This window comes from Aptenodytes patagonicus, chromosome 1, assembly GCF_965638725.1.
Source record: "Aptenodytes patagonicus chromosome 1, bAptPat1.pri.cur, whole genome shotgun sequence".
Lineage (NCBI taxonomy): Eukaryota > Metazoa > Chordata > Aves > Sphenisciformes > Spheniscidae > Aptenodytes > Aptenodytes patagonicus.
In genome coordinates, this window is record NC_134949.1 from 89,904,783 (window position 1) to 89,923,395 (window position 18,613).

At 36.2% G+C, this 18,613-nt stretch overlaps 1 protein-coding gene across 6 annotated transcripts in view; it reads right to left on the reverse strand.

Moving 5' to 3' along the window:
- STXBP5L (syntaxin binding protein 5L) overlaps window positions 1-18,613 on the reverse strand; it is a 212,417-nt gene that overhangs the window by 106,036 nt on the left and 87,768 nt on the right. For all 6 annotated transcript variants that reach the window (XM_076348424.1, XM_076348414.1, XM_076348405.1 and 3 more), the window contains exon 5: window positions 8,008-8,142. In XM_076348424.1, the coding sequence (XP_076204539.1) occupies window positions 8,008-8,142 (135 nt within the window). The remainder of the gene's footprint in view (window positions 1-8,007; window positions 8,143-18,613) is intronic.

The following is an 18,613-nucleotide window of genomic DNA, read 5'->3' on the forward strand; positions in this document are numbered from 1 at the left end:
CCAGCCAGGGTCCACCCACCACAAATACCTTGATCGCTTAACAGCTGCCAGTTTTGATTGTACATAGGTAAGAGGAAACAGAGAGTCTATGAAGTTTGCCAGTCATAACACTAACTCTGTCAGGAAATGAGAAAGGAACTTCTTCAAATAATTGTATATCCTAAAACTCATTTCAGATGTGCCATCGCAGATAAGATCACACACAGAGTTTCTGGGGTGATGACAATAGATGTTCCTGAAGCATTTTGGAATTGTAGAGCCTACTCCCTGGCAGTCCTCCTGCACTGCCTTTCCAGGGCTCCAAGAAAAATTGGGTTTTTTATACATATCAAGTAAAGTATTTGCATCAAAACTGATTCCTCTTCGGACTAAACAACAAGGAATACTCATGAGGTGTAGCACAAAGCTTTTGGTTTGGTTTGGGATGGGACATGCACAGTCCTATCTTGGGGGAGATGTTTGGGGGAGGATATACTGATACAAAATAACACCAGTTCAGATGGAGCAGGGAAGAAAACTGTGCATGAAAGGGTTGTAACTTTCTCCGTTCTACATGGTCTTTCATTTGTTGCTCTGAACCTGCCCTACGGCTGGATACAGAAGGAGAGACATGATAAATTTTCTCTGGCAACACATCTTGCTTGCTTCTCCTAAAATGATGTTATCTTTTTCCTAGTGCAGGACTGTGACTAGGAACCCAAAGATAGTCCTTTGTGCCACTAAGACCAGGAATAGTCTGCCAAAGGCAGATCAGTGCCTTACTTCTTGCATCTTCTTGCTTCCTCAAGGAAAGTATGTATAAATAGAAATAATAGCAATGTTTTTTGGAGCCCTAGAGAAGCATTGCTTGTAAAAGGAGTGCCAGGCATTAAGCTCTACAGTCCATTTCTCCTAAGGGTAGACATCATGACTGCACTACAAGTAGGATTAAATGAAACAATTATTTAGTTAACTATATTATATCAACAATATTAGTTTACAGAACTCATGAAACACTATCAGAGCTACAGATACAGTAATTACTACTTTTATACAGTAAATTATACTGCATGTGGAAATGTCTACACACAAAAACATTTTGCCTCATATAGCTTTAGTATATATAAAATGTTTTGTTTCCCCTCACTGCTATTACAGTAGAGTTGTCAAGGAGACTGGACAGTTGTATGCTGTCATTGTGGAACAGCCTACAAAGAAAGAAAAACACTGTTGTATTACATTAAAAGCAAAAGCAGAGATCCAACAGCTCCTGGAAAGGATGGAGAGGTGCTGGGAAACCAACCACATTTAAAGCTATTGTGAATAAAACACACTACTGTTGATGCCAGATACTTGTGTATAGGCATTTCTTCAAGCTGGCTTTAGGAGACTGTGTAAAAACGAACTAGATCATATCCCTTGAGAAAGGGGAAAATAAGGAAGAATCAGCAGGCAAAAATAAGGCATAAGTGAAATATTTGAGCAGAGAATTCTTCATTCCCAAATACTAGCTGGGGTACAGCTGAGAATGACTGAGAAAATAAACGCTCTGAAAAGACATGAAGAGGATAAAACACAAAGCTGGGTCCATATACAGCAGAAAGAAAAAAAATGAAGGTCAAGTCCAAAAAATACCAGCAATGATTTGCAGTAAAAAATTCCTGAAGCAAAAGCTACCTTCAACTGAGCAAGAAGAAAGTATGAGCTAATGATACAAAAGATTGCAACATTTCACAGCCTTCGTTGACCTTAAAGCCCACAAAAACAGACTGCAGAAGAATTGAAAAACGGAACAAAGGGTTCCCATGACAGCTGTACAGAACTAGAAGTTTAAGAAACTAGTGATACTTTGAGGTGTTTTGCACTTCATCAGAAGTTATTCCTGACAGCAGCAAGTATTAATTTATTTGGTGTATGTTCATTTTGGGAGATGAGAGAGCTGATATGCTGTAAGACTTGACTCTTGCTCAGAAGAACAGGACTCAAATGAAGAAACCATTCACTGTAAAACAGGAGTCTTCAAAGAGCTTGTAAGGATGGAAGCTTTTATTTAATTATTTTATTCTAAAATTAGAAAGCTCAAAAAGAAGTCTTCAGCAATGTTATAATTTGGACCCAGGAAAATGTGGAAAATACATAGATGATGTATTCCTCCATCATTCTGGGAAGTTTTATGCACTCTAAGAAACGGAGTGACTTACATACTGCTGTAAGAACTTCAAATACCAAGACAATCTTCAAAGCAGGTAAAAGTAATGTATGACAGAATGGAATCAAATCAAGAGAAAACAATTTTCCTTTTGAAAAAATTAGCCTGCACCATTACAGAAGCACTGTAATAATTTCTGAGCAGAATGAAAATCTGGTGGTAGAAAGTGGTAAAGGGAGTTAGGAGAGGAAAAAAAAAAAAGGAAAACATCTATATTAGTCATTGTTACAGAGTTGGAGATGACTGAATGTGACAGTGCTGAGAAAAGCACGTGCATAAACAGATACTTCTGTAGTGCCAGCAGTCAGACATCTTCCACAGTTCTGCTTTCCACAAAGGTGCAGCACACCAGAGATTTTAAGACTTTCTTTTCATTGGTAGAGTCACCGACAAATTGAAAAGAATGAGTAAGTTAGATACATCATTCACATACTGTGGATCAAAGCTGGGAATTGGAGGCAGTACAAATCAGTTCAACCTCAAGATGCAACTCTGAGTCTTAGACACAATTTCTAAAATGTCTAGAAGAAGGATGCTTTGCAACTTGCACTTTCTTTACACTAGGAAGTATTTCCATTTGGGTCCGAGCACAGAAAGGGTAGCAGTTGCTCCTAGGCTGCTGCTACTCCTCCTGCGTGCCGCTTTCCTTCACCGCTGTGGAACTGCTGGCTCTGAGACACATCTAGGAAATGGGGCTGGGCAAGGGAAGGGCTAAGAAAGGAAAGACCAAGTTATGGCTCTGTCATAATTGAGTTCCAATTTGCCCAATTCTTTGATATTCCAAATCCCATAAATTTTGACAAGTTTCAGTTATTTATTCATTAGTTAGTGGGGTGTTCAAACACTGGAATCTGCATGCTTGGGAAGGGGGCTTGCAATGCAGATTTCTCCTTTTTGGAGTTTAGTGGACTTATATCAAGATCTTCCTTCCCTTCCCAACACCAGATGACCTTCCAAAATGCATGATCCTGCAGGCTGAGAAAATTAACCTCACTGTAGATGGAGTAAATGGAGACATGCTGGGCTCATTGACTGTTTTTCTCTTTCAGACCTGTGTCCGAACATTTTCAAGGAAAAGAGAGAAACTGTTTGCTTATTACAGAGTAGAAAACCAAACACTACCATGACCCCTAAACATCTCTGGCAAAGGACCAACTCTGCAACATATCAGAGAAATGACAAGTGAAAAAGTTTTGACTTATTCGTCATTCTTAGCTGAAAAGATGCTTCATTGTGGTCTGATGTAGTGACAATGCATGAGATGATAGAAAAGGCTGAGACAAGAATTGCTAGAGAAAATGTTTCTAAAACACCCCATATTCTAATGTTCTTTCTCAGCTCTGGACAAGGTCAGGTCCACTGAAACTTAGGCAGTGCACATGATTTATAAAGCAATTTTTCCTGTAACTTCTAGAATCAGTTATGCCTCCGTACTGAAAATCACCTCAAACAAAAAATTTCATGTTTCCTTTGCATTATTTGTCTATTCAGGCCTTAATTTCTCACTAATTTTAGATACTGTTTAAGCAAGCTGGATGATCTCTCCTGTATGAGAAAAAAATAGTCCCTATGATAAAATAGGTATTGCAACCATCTTTATGACATATATCTTTACTAGATGCTTCTGAACAGATCATAATGAGAAAACCACTATCACTCCAAAATATAGCACTCTATTGATCTTTCAGTATATTTTGATACAAAGTAGGCAACAAAATCACAAATGGTAACAAGCTTTCAAGAAAAAAAAAAACCCACCAAAAACCAAACCAAAAGCCAACTTTATAAGTCAAAGTAGCCATGCAGGACAAGGTGATGGGATTTCTTGCATCATATGCAAAGTCTAAAAATGTTACATCCAAACCTGTTTCTCCTACAATTCCTTAAACGACTAAGCCTCTTCACCTCAGTCTCTCTCTGCAACAGAATCACTGTTAGAAAAAAAATTCTTGCAGTCATTTGATGGGCCTCACTGACTGACAATGGTTTTTTTTCTGAGGATGAGAGTTATGTTCTCTGGAATGAATTAATCTCAAGAAGTGTGCTGAAACTCTTTGTGGGGTTGAAACCTTGGTAAGTCCATGAACAGATTAAAATTAATTGTTGGAATATGTTTTCTATGCTCTGTATTTTTTTCACCTATGCAATACCATTTATTATATTATTTACTGAGCAACATCATCATGATCTTAGAGGGACGAACTCAGTCCAGGATGAAAGTCTAGAATACAACTTGTAGGTGTTTTCCAAAGGGGGAAATGACAACATGTATTCTGACCTCTTCAGGTTACCTTGGCCATAGTGTTAGCAATGTATATGGAGGCACTCTTCCACCATGTTCTGAAAAACTAAGAGAACTGGAATTTCAGCAGGTTTTTTTTTTTGTACTTTCACAAAATGAGCTGTAATCTGGCTTTACAGTGACTTAGGTATGGTAATACATAGTTTAACATTCCAAAGTAGAAGCATTTCAGGTTTTTAAAAAATTAACCAGTTCAATCTCCTATTGGTTTTCACTGTACAGCCTTGAAATCTTAATGACAACTGAGTTAAATCCACATTATGAAAATTCACGGATATTTCATTAAAAGTAGGTACAAGTCAGTGAAAAAATTGAGGAGGGATTTTGCAAGAAAGTCGAGTTATGTTGGTAGACTTAGTCTGCAATTTTAGAAACTGGATCAGAGTTGCACGAAGAGGGAAGAACTCTCCTTCAGGCTTGTTTGTGCAGATGACAAACAAATCTGACACACAAAATTCTATTTATAAACCCTCCGTCTAAACTGAAGACTTGAATATAGCAGCATAGCAATCACTTTTACTGGGCTTTCCTTGCCAATAAGTTTGACACAAATATGCTTGCACAGAAGGTAAACCCTCTCCTTCCAAGCTTTATAGAGAATAGTAACATCTTCAAACTAATCCCACACTCTGAAATGATATAATCTATCTCACAATGAAAAACAATGTTATGAGCACCATTACCTCTTACATCGTTCGTGGTAAGGCTGAATCTGTTCCTGAAGTTTTACATACATACGTTTTCCTATTTTCTTTAATCTTTGAAAGTACCTAACATCAACAGGCCCTATGAACCTATAAAGCCCTGAACAACCTGGTCTCGTAGCTGATCTTACTGCAAGCAGGAAGTTGGTCTAGAAAATTCCAGAGGGGCATTCCAACATGAACTATCGTATGATTCCATAATACTAAAATGTGACAATTACGTGATGGTTGTGTGGAAATAATGTGAAGATTAAAAAATATAATCAAATAAGAACATATCCATGGTCCAAAATAAAATTGTTCTCTCAAAAATACGTCTCAGTACAATTCTAAAGGAAAGTCTACTACTATAAGCCCATCCTCATGAAGTACACTTAGAGTTAATAACATTCCCTTTAAAAGCTAATCTGAGTTACATTTTTCCTGCAAGAAAGCAATAATACTGGAAGAGACATCATAGTTTGTTATTATCTTATGTCATATTCCAGAGAGAGTTCAGATTACTTACTGAGAAAAGTCACCTAGTTTCAACTTCAGCAGTGCTGCAGCATCTGTTAGAGGCAGCTGCTGTGGCAAACGTAACCATTATCCCCATCAGCCTCTTACTCTAATACAGAGAAATTAATCTGGAGGCACACAGGATCCCTTGTCTACCTGTGTAATACATGCAAGGACAACTTCCTCCGTTCCATATCAAGAAGTGCATGATGAGGTTGAATGGAGAGGATACAGCCTTCTTAGGCTAGCACACTGCTTACAGGGACCAAGTTATACTTGGTTGATAAGATTGATAGAACTAGAAGCAGTAATGAATGAATACCTGTGCTCAACTGTCACCAAAACTGTACATGGCAAACTAGCTTTTTAGATGAAGAAACTATTATGGTAACCATGCAGCATCTCCAAGTACTTGAGGTAACAAGGCCTATCTGTATTATGTTGTCATTACCTTCCACAATTTATGGAAGAAAAATTTAGGAAAATCTAGGTATACTCCTGCATAGGCAATACAAAGAAGATAGTTAGGAGAGGCTGTTTGTTTACTAAAAGGTTCTAGAGAGGTAGGCTAGATGCTGTGCAAGAAGCTATCTCAACAACTCAGTACTGAAGCTTGTTAGTAAGCAGCCCTTATTTCCCACATACCTTTCATTGAAGAGAGGCATCATTCTATTCTGTTCTCATGAAAAAGGTCTGTTGTGGCCATTAACAAAAAAGATTTATCCAAAAGAATTTTGAAAGAATTAGGAAGTGAAACTTGGTGGAAGGCTTCCATTTCATAAAAACCTTTCAGATTTATTTCCATACAGAATAGAAACATCCTAATGTCTGGAGGAAAGAAAATTCCAAATGCACACAAAATGAAAATGTGTTGTTCTCAAAACCTCAAAGGCATTATCTACTCAATATAGTATATATATACATTTTAAAATATAGGAATCAAAAAACCCTCTAATATGTCAACATCACCAAAACAAAGTGAGAAAGAGAAAATAATTAAGATACTTCCCACCTGAAGAACTCATCAAAAGTAACATATTAATTCTGGTTTTGATTAAACAACATTTTCCAGCAGTAATTTTTCAGCCAAAACTACTGAGCAGAGCTGAGCAAAGTCTTACAAAGGCAGGACAAACAAACATTCCAAAATTGAGAACTGGACAGAAGATTTACCAGCAGACTGTCTGAATCCTGATTACCATTTAAATCCTTGTTTTTATCTCCTTTGACGATAAAATTAGATTTTTATGACTGTGCCTGTGAAGTTTGGTGGGGGCAGAGGGGAGGAAAGAAAACGAGGCATCAGTTTTGTCAACCTGGGGGACACAGTGATTAGTGAAAGTCAGTAATAATAGCGGGGGGGGGGGGGGGGGGGGAAGGGAAAGGGGAGGATTTTAGAGAAAAGTGGTTGCTATCAATGTGATCTCTGCTTGGGACAGAAAATTTGATCCACCACTGTAGGCCTGTAGCCCTATTCTTAGATACTGTCCTCTTGGTTCACTGAGCTTGGTGAATTTCAGTTTACTACCAGAGGTTACAGGTTCCTCACAACATGAAGCAGATGTCTCAGAAACTGCATGAAATACTATGAGTTTGCCCGCAGCAGTCTCTCTTGCTGGAACTTCACAGAGGAAACAGCAGAGAAATAATTTTTCATTTCTGTTGAGGCTTTTACTTGCAGAAAGCACAGATTTATCCCAGTCAGACTTTTATATAAGTCTCCCTCCATTTAATACGCACGACACAGGCACCTGTGTTAGCCTGTCAGGGAACTGTCATTTAACAGACACTCATTACCTTTTCTATCACTTCATCAGGTTTTGATGAGCCTGATTTAACTTTGAAATTAGCCCTGTGTTGAGCAGGAGGCTTGGTCTAGAGATCTCCAGTCCCTTCTCATCTAAATGTTTCTACAGTTCAATGAAGAAAAGTTCTCCATAGAGTCTTAGGGCCAATATACTCCATTATTCTCTTCATAGGATGTTTGGAGGAGATGGTGATCAAGCTACCCTCATAAAAATAGCAACATCTGAATTTGAGATTAATGATTATCTGTATTTCATAGAACTTCATAGTTAAACAGATTGCCAAATAATTTTTTTCTTTTAAATAAAATATAATTACATGGTCTCTATCATAAATCTGAATTCCTATTGTCCTGTAACAAAACAGTTAATAGTGCACATGCATTCATTAAAATAAAAGGCTTTCAAAAGATTTGTTAATATTTGTAAAAACAAATGATTCTTAAAAATGAATCCTAAGACAGCTACAAAAATGACCACAGACACAAATGCAAAAAAGTCTGCACTTACAGTTCTATTGCCTTGTTCCACATGATAACATATCCAGAAAGAATGAAGGACTCAATATTTACAATGTGTGTATTTCCCCTCTCTGTTCCAACATAAAGCCATTTACTCTGGAAAGGTAGATGGCAGTAAGTAATCCTGGAAAGGAAGAACAAAAAAAGTGACTGAATATCATATCAGCAATATTTTTTAACACTTTTGCAGATGAAATAGTTGTTCTTTCCATTTTATAACTTGAGAAAAGCCTGCCCAGCAGGCACAGCATTCTGAAGAATGTGCAGGTTTCGGGGTCATCTCCAGAAAAATCATAAAAGAGAACATGAAACAAAACAGGGCCATCCTGCCTGCCTGTATTAAGGGCAGGAAAAAAGAGCCGTATCACTTGAGCACTGAACTAAGTCATGTTATCTCCATGAGTATGTAAATTGCACTATGACAGTATCCAAGACTCTCAAGTTAGGCTTTCTTATTTCCTTTCTTAGAATAAGCAATTTTTCCAGTTCAACAAACAGAAGTTAATGGACATCAGCAGGATTAATGTTTTGTACAACAGAAGTGTAACACCATGATTCACACAAGAAAACATTCACTTTATTTGCTATCTGGGAGTATAGGGCACTAGATAAGAGCATTACCAAGTGCAGTTAAGTATTACATCATAGACACATAGAATCCTGCACTCATATCATTCTTACAGGGTGATGAACCAGTGCTGTATTAGCTTGGAAAGATGTCATGACAGTTTCTCATGATAATATATAAAAGTTTTCACAGATGATGAATGAGTAGATTCAGGTTTCTTTGATATTATAGTTATTATATAGATATTACATACATTCAAGCAAAACAATCTATAAGAAATAAAAACCCATTTGCTGCTAAAATATAATGAAATGCATGCTACCTACAGAGACTGAAGCTTAACCTGATCTTATGGGATAGGCTCAGAAGTTTTGACAAAAAGCAGATATTTTGCTTGGTATGCCATACATTATCATATTTATCATTCAGCTCCACAAGCAGGCTATTTCTAGCTTTTATATACAAACTTGATTTAACAGCTATGCAATCATTTTTATCCTTAACACCTTCGTCCCCCACAGATGTATAAACAGTATTTAAGAACATACATATTTCAATTTTTTTTTCTTATGGTACAGCAATCTTTCTGAATTAATTATAGAGGAGTGAGAGGGGTGCTGGCTATCATCCAGTAATTTGGCCCTCTCAGTCATGTAAAGTCCTCCGAGTAGAACATTTGCCACTCTTTGAATTAAAGTAGTTGTTTAATATACAAATTTCACATAATTTCTGTAATTGTTCCCTGTAAGATACTCTCAACAAATGGAAAGATTCCAAACAGATTCTACATGGTATTTGGATAGTTCTGCAGTTTTCCAAGTATCTAATCATGTGTCAGAACATTAACGTTGAATGCATTCAAGTGAGCAAAATTTTTTTTTGGCCTTATTTATCACACTGGATTGAACACAGTTGAAATACGCAGTCTTCACGTTCTAATTTATGGGGAAAATTATCACTGAATCATGAATGCAGCATAAGGCTTACCCTTCACAGAAATCTTGTTTTGTTGATTCAAGTGAGACTTATGTATGATATAGGCTTTGTGCTATCCATCTGTACAAGGTTAAATTTTACCATTAGTTGTCTAATTTTGGCAATAATTCCACTGCCTTTAGTGGAAAGAGAACCAAGTTTTCCAAGAGAATTGCTTTGAGAATGGGAAATACAGTTTAGTATGCATAACTGAAAATGCCTTCCAGCAGTAACTTAGTACTTATATTGTGGGTGCAGTCAGATAGACAAATACCTGACAGAAAAAACTGCAGAAGGTATATGCCACCTACATATTCCTTTCTGGAGTTAAAGCTGTTAGCTTTGTTGTTCTGTTCATAACAGATGCAAAGAACAATTTGCCCTTTTCACTTTGTAGTTTTACAAATGTGAAGCTGGTTTTCACATTTTTACTGATCCTTCTTCTTAAACTAAACAACTCAATTTATTTTGCTTTCTCTTCAGATGCACCATTTGCTACACTTCTGGTTAGATTCATATTTAGTCCAAATTTTTTTTTATTTCTTGCATTTCTGTACTAGCTCTACTTTTCTTTCTTGCACTCCAAAACATATGCATGCTCTGTTAGGTCCCAGCCCATGCGAAAACCCCCCTCGTCCCTGGTTGATAAATCTTCTTAACCACTTCACACTGATGTTCATTCAGCATTTGTTTGTAGTAAACTGTTAAATTACAGGAAGAGAAAATACTTGTGACTTTGAAAGTGCTGAAAATATATCTGTCTAGTGACTGACAAATAACTCATGAGTTACAAAGTGAACCCTAGTTGACTTGAATGCTGCTACTCCAAGTTCTTGCAGCTGTGTCATCCGACTAAGCGAGTTCAAGTCCACCTAGGACCATATTAATTTTCAGTACTCTGATAAATCCATTCACAAGCCAGTACAGTGTACTGCAGAAAACTTGGGCTCCAAAGCGCAAGACTGAATCCAATACTCTGATTATGAATAAAGTCTCAAAATAACCTCGGACACAATATGAGACTGCTGTGGTCTGCTTTTCTTCCTTTTTGAAATCTGCTTCTAGGTTATGGTTTCTAGCATGTACTGCCACAACAACCATCAGACTAAATGGGTGTCCAATTTCCCAGCTACTGCATGTCCTCCATTTGCCCACCTTAGGTTTAAAATTTCAAGAACTCAAGAGCAAGGTCCTACAGTAAGAGAAAAATCAGACTAAAGTACTAACCACTGGCCATCAGTTACTAGACTTATTTTCCTGCTGGCCTATCTGAAATTCCAGGCACCAGTAGCTACTAATCTAGATATATAGTATGAAGGACCAGAAGAGAATTAGGTGTTGCTAAAGAATGAAGAAAATGACCACAAATTTTACTGCTTTCTTAAGCTCAGCTACTTCCTCTTAAATAATTTGATTTTGTTTTGACAGATTTATGGGAGAGCCAGATAAGAAACTATTTTGCATGTTCTTTCTTCCACAATGAAAACTACCCTATGAGTCTTCAATGTTTACCCAAACTGTTATTACACATTATCAAATACCACCTTTTACAATATGTGAGCTTATAAGAAAATGCTATTCCCTTAAAGACAATCCAGATATGTAACAAACCTATTAGAGCACAGGGTTTATAGGCATTTTAATATGATACATCGTTAGGCTTCACCAAGCAAAGCCATATGAATTTCATAATCTCAGAAAAGTATGCACTGCTCCGAAGTAGTTTTCTTTTACATTATGTAAATTAAATGCAAACTGCTTTATGTATTATTGACTTTTCACTTTTACAGAAAATATTAACTTCACTTTGAGACTTGAAAGCTTTGAAGCAAGACTCAGATTTTTAACGAACATCTTCCATTTCAGTAAGTACTGAAATTACATAACGATTTCTTCAAGAGAAAACAATGAAGTCTCATATTGTAGTTTTCATTATGGATTAAAGGTATCCCTCTATTAGTCATGTATCCCATAAGCAAATTAAGATGTCCTTTGATGCCTTTACAAAAAACAGTCAATTAGCCAGAAAGAAAGGCTATTTTTCTTCTTAAAAAGGTAGGGATTGTAGTGATTTATGCCAGTATGAATTGTTTCTGCGAAAAATTTAATCACATTGTCAATCTGATTGAGGTAACATGGAACTCAATTAAACGGAGACCTGAAAATTTGCTCAATGTTGATCACTTACAGAAAGTCAGCCAGAAATGTGCATATTATACATTCTTAGCAGCAAACTGCAATATGAATCTCATTGTATTGAAGAAATAGTAAAAAACATGGACTCATACCAAAACCGGTTTTCCTATGCTGCCAAAATGATCTGGAACGTTGTATCAGTTTTCCAATGTATCAAAGCACAAAACAGGATATAAAATGTAATTTAAAAAAAAAATCAGTAGGTGCCAAATAAAACACCTAAATCAGAATTTATTAAGCAAAAACTCTTTAGCAAAAGTCCTGAAAACACTTCTAAAATTATGTAAGCAATATAAGAGAGATAATGGAATAACTTAAAGAGGCATTGTCAAAAAAATTGAACCTCATTTTAGAAAGGAATATATTCTGACTAGCAAATCTGAAAAGGTGTATTTTTCAGAAAATCACAGCACTCTACAGTCTAACAACTCTGACCAAAAAACCTCATTGCATATTAGTAGACTACTACAACGTTAAAATAATTTAGATTGCTACATTCTCTGAAATACTAGTAAAAACTCTCAGAGGGCTTAAAATCATCTTTATTACACTAATCATATTTTTCTAAGAAAAACAAAAGATAATGTTGAGAACATTTCCTTCTGCCTCTGCCTTGTTATTTTTGTTTTTCTATTTTTAGTATGAAAAATTTTCCTGGAACACTATTCCTGGTGTGATGAGCGCTGCGGAAGGGGGGAGAATAAATTGCATTTTTGTCAAAATGATGAACAGTTTTTCCAATTTAATTATTTAATTGCTCATTCCCTGACATCAAAACTGCAACTAAATTTACATTTTCCCCTCCCCTCTCCCTTAACCTTTTGGTATTTTTGAACAAAAGTAATATGAAAAGTCCTCACTGACATGCAAAGAAGACCAGAGTCATCTAGTGCCCCTCCTTCTCCAGTGGTTGAAAGCAGGCTGGCCTTTCTGAGGGAGCTTCTGGCTAGCCAGTAATCTCAGAAAGTGTTGGGTTGCTTTCTGTCAGTTCACAAGGCAATGTGATAGCTGAGTTTATTGCTTTAAGTCATGAAATGCACACAAGAACATCTAGACAGATATGCAAGCAAAGTAATTTGTAGCTGACCTGAAGTGCTGAAATAGAAGCACAGGCTAAAGCTACAGACAACGAAGAAAAGGAGTTGTCTCCAGCAGATCACGCAAAAGATGTACATTATGAGCTATTTGGCCTCTGGAGGTATTTAGTCTTCTCCCTGCACTATATATAAATTTGGAGCTCATCAGCTATGTAAGACATGTAAAAGACATGCACAACAGCAGCAATCCATACAGTCTGCCATTGATATCATGTGAGGTGTTTGCAGCAGATGGTTGTGCAGTTCCCTAGACAGATGTGAGCTGGTACTGTGCATAGTAATGATAACAGTGTTTCCCCTGCAACATGGACTGTTTGAGTGATTATATACCAGGAAGCCCTAGGAAGGCAGAAATCCGAGATGAACTCCATTATTAGGATTTCCAATGTTTAAGTTAAACTTTCAGTTTAATTTACTTGAAGTGTATGCACAGTCTCTAGGCCTGACATAAGAGTACAGGAAATACTTTAAATTACTAACTAGCATTGACTAAGAGTCAATGAAATATATAGCAGTTCAATACATCTGGACAGTTTTTCCTTTCAGGGTCTTGGTGACAATCTATCACAACATGAAACTTTCTCCTATTCAAACTAGATTCTCCACATACTACACAAGATAATTTCAAAAATTTATAGTAGCGCCCCCCCCCCCAGATCCTAGCAGACAGTGAATGAACCAAACATGCCTTTGAGACTGATTCTTGTGGTCCACCTGTTTTTTAAAAGTGTGATTTAGTTTTAATTTAAATTAAGAAAAATCTTCTGTTTCACATATATTTTCTGCTAGCATCATCAGTCAACACTTATTTTGAATTAAAATCAATTGGTCCTCCTTATTTTACGTTTTAATTACTTGTACAGAAGAAAGTGAAGTAGAGCTGAAAACACATTGTACATAAATTGCATTGGATCCTGGTGACAGCAAAACAAAGGCATTGGAGTATGAAACCCCGTTGTTATTTAGGGTATCTGAACAGAAGAGGAATCTTAAGGTAAATTATATTCTCAAAATACTGCATGAACATTTCCATCTCTAGATTTTTTCCAGTTGAGTGTTATACAGATTGCTCAAATATTCTTCATTGTTTTAAGACTATAGTGCATACACTCCAATCAAAGTTTATGACAGGACTGGGTAGGTGAACAATATCTAATGAAGAATGTAATAATTAGAACTTAGTTCTATTTTTCCATCAAATTAGTCAGGAGCTGAATATGACTATTCTGTTTATAACTACACAGTGAATCATCTCTAGCAATAAATTCTAGGTTATTAATGAAAGTCACAAACTATTTACAGTTAAACACTGTGAAACAAGTCATCATTTAGCTCATGCACTACTGTGCCTATTTCCTGACTGACCTACCAATACTTGCAAACAGTAGGACCACTCTTGAAGACATTACTTAAGCTTAGTCCTCTTAAAGTAGTCTGTAGCGATCAATGTTTTAAAGAAAGAGACAGTAAAATGAACTGCTTTACATGAGGCAAGTCAATACATGTTCCTTACAAAGGAACATGAATGAAATATGGAGTCAAAGCAGTGGTAACAGTTACTTTCTAGGGCCATACATCTGTTTGCCAATGTCCCTTTCAAGTTCAGTATATAATTAACAGACACACCCGCCTCCCCGTTTCTATAAATTCTTCTGGGAAAAAATGTTGAGAAAACATTTTGACTTTATAGTTTCATTTAGGCAAATAGGCTTAAATAGCACTGATAGATACCTTGTATAATTATTTGTTTTGACAAAGCAAAATAGCTTATGCAGCTATTCTCCTGCAAATTATTTAGACGTGTCAACTGGCTGGTGGTCCACTGCTGCTTTCAGAGTGTTTAAGATCCATGCATTTTTCATGATGTTCCTTACCTGAAATATTATACTTAAACAAACTACAAGAATAAGAAAGAAGAATGCAAGAAGCAGAAAAAAAATTGTAAAATTTTAAGAAATGCAGTTGAAAAACTATTTCTTTCTCAACATGTTTTGGTTTTGTCCCTAACTGGGTTTCTTTTTTCCTTGCTCTACTGGCACATTCTGAAGCATCCTGATTTTTAGAAATTGGGACTGATTCTTAATCCTTTAAAGTGCTAAAAACTAAAATATAAAGTGCAAAGCAAAGCACTATCAATACTATATTCATTTCCTCATTTTCCTTCTTTCCTATTAAAACAATCAAGAGTAAAAGCAGGCTGTTCCTCTGTTTCTTCAAAAGCTAGAAGTTACTGTGCAGAACTTCTGGACAGGTGAAATAACCCTATAAGCCTAAAGTTAGGCCCATTCTTGAATTGTGAGCTTACTATTTCAAATGAATTTGCAATCACAACTGTAATTAATAGTTTACAGCATTCCATAAATACTTGTTTTAAGACACAAATGCTTATGTTAACTACACAAAACATTAGTGTAGCAACTATATGAGCATTTATAATGAGTGTTAACATAAACTATTTACAAGCAGTTAACTCAAAAGAACCTAGAACAAATCAGAAAAAGTATGTTAAAAAACGTATTAGATGCATTACATTTTGTTAGATTAGTAAACCTGGAGATCTCCCTTGAATACAGACTGAATTTACACATTTAGATAAAAACTTATGAGGTTATCATGAGCACTTTACAAGGACAGTCAAAGTATACAGCATGCAACAGGTCCTTTGGTTTTTACCAGTTTTATTTCTTACAACTAACTTTCTTGCAACTCCATAAAAGACCATCCTGGCCTGTTCAACATGCCATAACACATACAAAAAGACAGCTGCACGATAACTTCCTATAATACAAGATACATGCATTTAAATTCACACCCTCGGTAACTCAATGGCTATCTGCCTCAGCAGCAGCACTGACTGCATCATGTTAACTGGCACTACTGGAGCTCCAGAACAACTTAAAAATCACTCTTGAAATCCCAGTATGCAAGGGGATGACAACTTTTGTAGCCTGTGCTACTAATAATTTGTTTAATCTTCAGGACGACAGAAAATTACTTTCCTTCCTCTTGGACAAATGCACAACAAAGAGACACCCTCTTTTGCCAACTCCCTTTTACGTTTTTGACTGTAAATTCATTGGGATGTCTTGCATGTGGGAACAGGATCACTGACAACGACAGTGGCATACTCTCCCTGGCTAGATCTTTAGTATTACACAACAGTAATGCAGTAGATTGAACAGGTGTAATGTGCAGGCTTGGACCCAAGAAAAAAAGACAAGGAAATTACATGGAAACTTGCTTCCTTAAAAAGAAAAAGATGCTGGAAGAAACCAGCATACTTTTCATTGGCTTCCAATTTGTTTCTGATGCCAACTCAGGGTCATTAGACAAGAAAAATGAGAATAAAAGTTTCACAAAATCAGTGAAGTGAGCAAATTAATGAAACAGGTTGGCAAACAGCTTCCTGCTTTCATCTTTAGGGGAAAGACAACGTACATGGTTTTTCTCTTATCTACTGGCTTGTGAAATCACTATTTCCTATTTGTAGTACTTCACTTGTTCTCCATTAATTTCTTTGAAGGTTAAGTAAAAATGGAGTTGTAATACCAAGCATAGTGACAGTGATGGGCAATACAAACCACAATAATAGCCACTGAGTTTCTTAGCAATAAAAGAAAATCAAAAAACAAAGAATGGAAGAGGGAGATGATGTTCTCAAAAGAGAAAGTTTTTGATTTATTTCTTTCATTGATTTTGTAGCAGCTGCATTAAAAAAACCAAAACACCTAAAGGTAGAGTTTCTCTCATCCTTTCACCCAACACTAAAGCTATAAATTGAAAACGAAGTTTTTGCTTCCCAATCTCACAGTTTCAAAAAAGTAAATTGGGACTTGGCTCAAAGATGAAAGGTTGAAACTTGTCTTTTGCTAAACAGCTAAACTTTACATAGCTGTTAGAAAAGTAAACTAAAGATTTGCTAGTATTTCATCCCGTTTGCTGCAACATACACAAATCTGTGTTTAAGTCATACATTCTTACTATAATGAGTTTAAAACCTATTTTATATCAATATCGATCAAGCTATTCTGAATGACTCTCTACTACCAGGGTAACATTGAAATACTGACATTGACTTCAAAGTAAAAAAAAAAAATTGCACTTTTACATGTGCATACTTTTTCCATGTATACACACTTTTTTTCTTAACAGCTTCCATCAATTAAAATCATGCAGACTTATTGCAGACCAGCTGTTCTCATTTGTTACGCTTCAGTAGACAGGGACTCTGTGATTAACGGTCCTTGTTTTTCTGCAATCTATAGTCTCTCTTCTCTTCCTGCTTATGTACCTGTTTACTGAGATAAACTCAACAGTGATATTACTAGCTCTGTTTCTGATTTACTGGAATAATTCCCAGACTTTATTGTGACAGAAGGAAAAGTATCCTAAATCATTGCATTGGTTTCTGCTTGAAGCTGCCATGTGCCTGGGCAGGAAAGGGGTGGTGTGATTTCCAGGAACCAAATGACTTACTGCAACAGAATGGGTGCACATTCTTCCCTACTTTAATGTATGACTGGAAATCTAATGTAACAAAGGTCAAAGGATAGATCTGAACAGGACTATGAAAGATGTCTCAAAACTCAAATTTGAAAACTTCAAAAAGTCAAACCACAGAATTCCTGCAACTATACTATAACTGTAGCAAGCTGAAAATTCCCACTGATAATGTAGATGGTTTCTGCTGTCTGAACTAGTTTAAATTTTAAAAGACATCTTTTTTAGCTCTTGTCTAATATGAGTATGTATGAGATGAAGTAGATGATGCATTTTTGTATTACACTATGGGACTTCTTATTTGTTATGACTAAGGCCGCAAAACATGGTTGTTCAACGTATGGCTGTGTGAATATATTTTAAATCTTGCTATCCAAACCTGGCCTTAGAGCAATTTGGCAACACAGCTGCTATGTGAAAACAACATAACATGTTACCCTATGTTTTCTCAAAAAAGCAGAAATCTACTGACAAACATGCTGTATTTTCTACAAAGCATTAGAAACAACAAGCATACTGCTTAGCGTATGAGCTAAAGTTTTGCAGCATATAGCAACATTATGTCTACTTCTAAGAGCTGAAGGATTTTTTTCTGAGGAAAGAAAGCAACACACAAGTTACTCAGGCAGACAATCAGAGGTGGCCAGGTGACATAAGAAATTAAATAATTCAGAACGTGTTTTTCTTCCCTATTGAAGTAAACCCAAAACTTCACAAAGATGTTTGCAAAATGGAATTTCAAAGAGATACCTGTTTTCTCATAGAAATCATGGAAGGAAGTACAGCCAGAGTGACACAGGGGAAGAGGTAAATTGGAAAAGAGGGTTTGTCAGGCCAGAGGGCCCTCTAGTCCCTCTACTGTTGTCAAGTCCTCAGGTAATTGGGCTAGCTATGCATTTTTCTCCAGCAGTTCTATGGGTCATGATGATTTCATATATGTGTGTATCTGTATGCACACGTACACACATGCACACACATATATATATGTGCATTCACACACATGCATATACATAGAGCAAAATAACAGTTAATGAAATAACTTTATGAAAGTAAATTTCACTTTTCAAACATTTTAACTATGCTGTATTTATAGCCACAACATTTGGCCTACTACCAGCTAGAAGCAGTGATTTTGGTGTTTCAGAGTTGAGAAAATTCTTGTTTAGAGACCTTCACTTGATATGCTTTCCACAGTCTCAGATCAAATCCCAAGACTCTTTTCTGTATTTGCCAAAATATTTTATGTAAAAAGCTTTAAA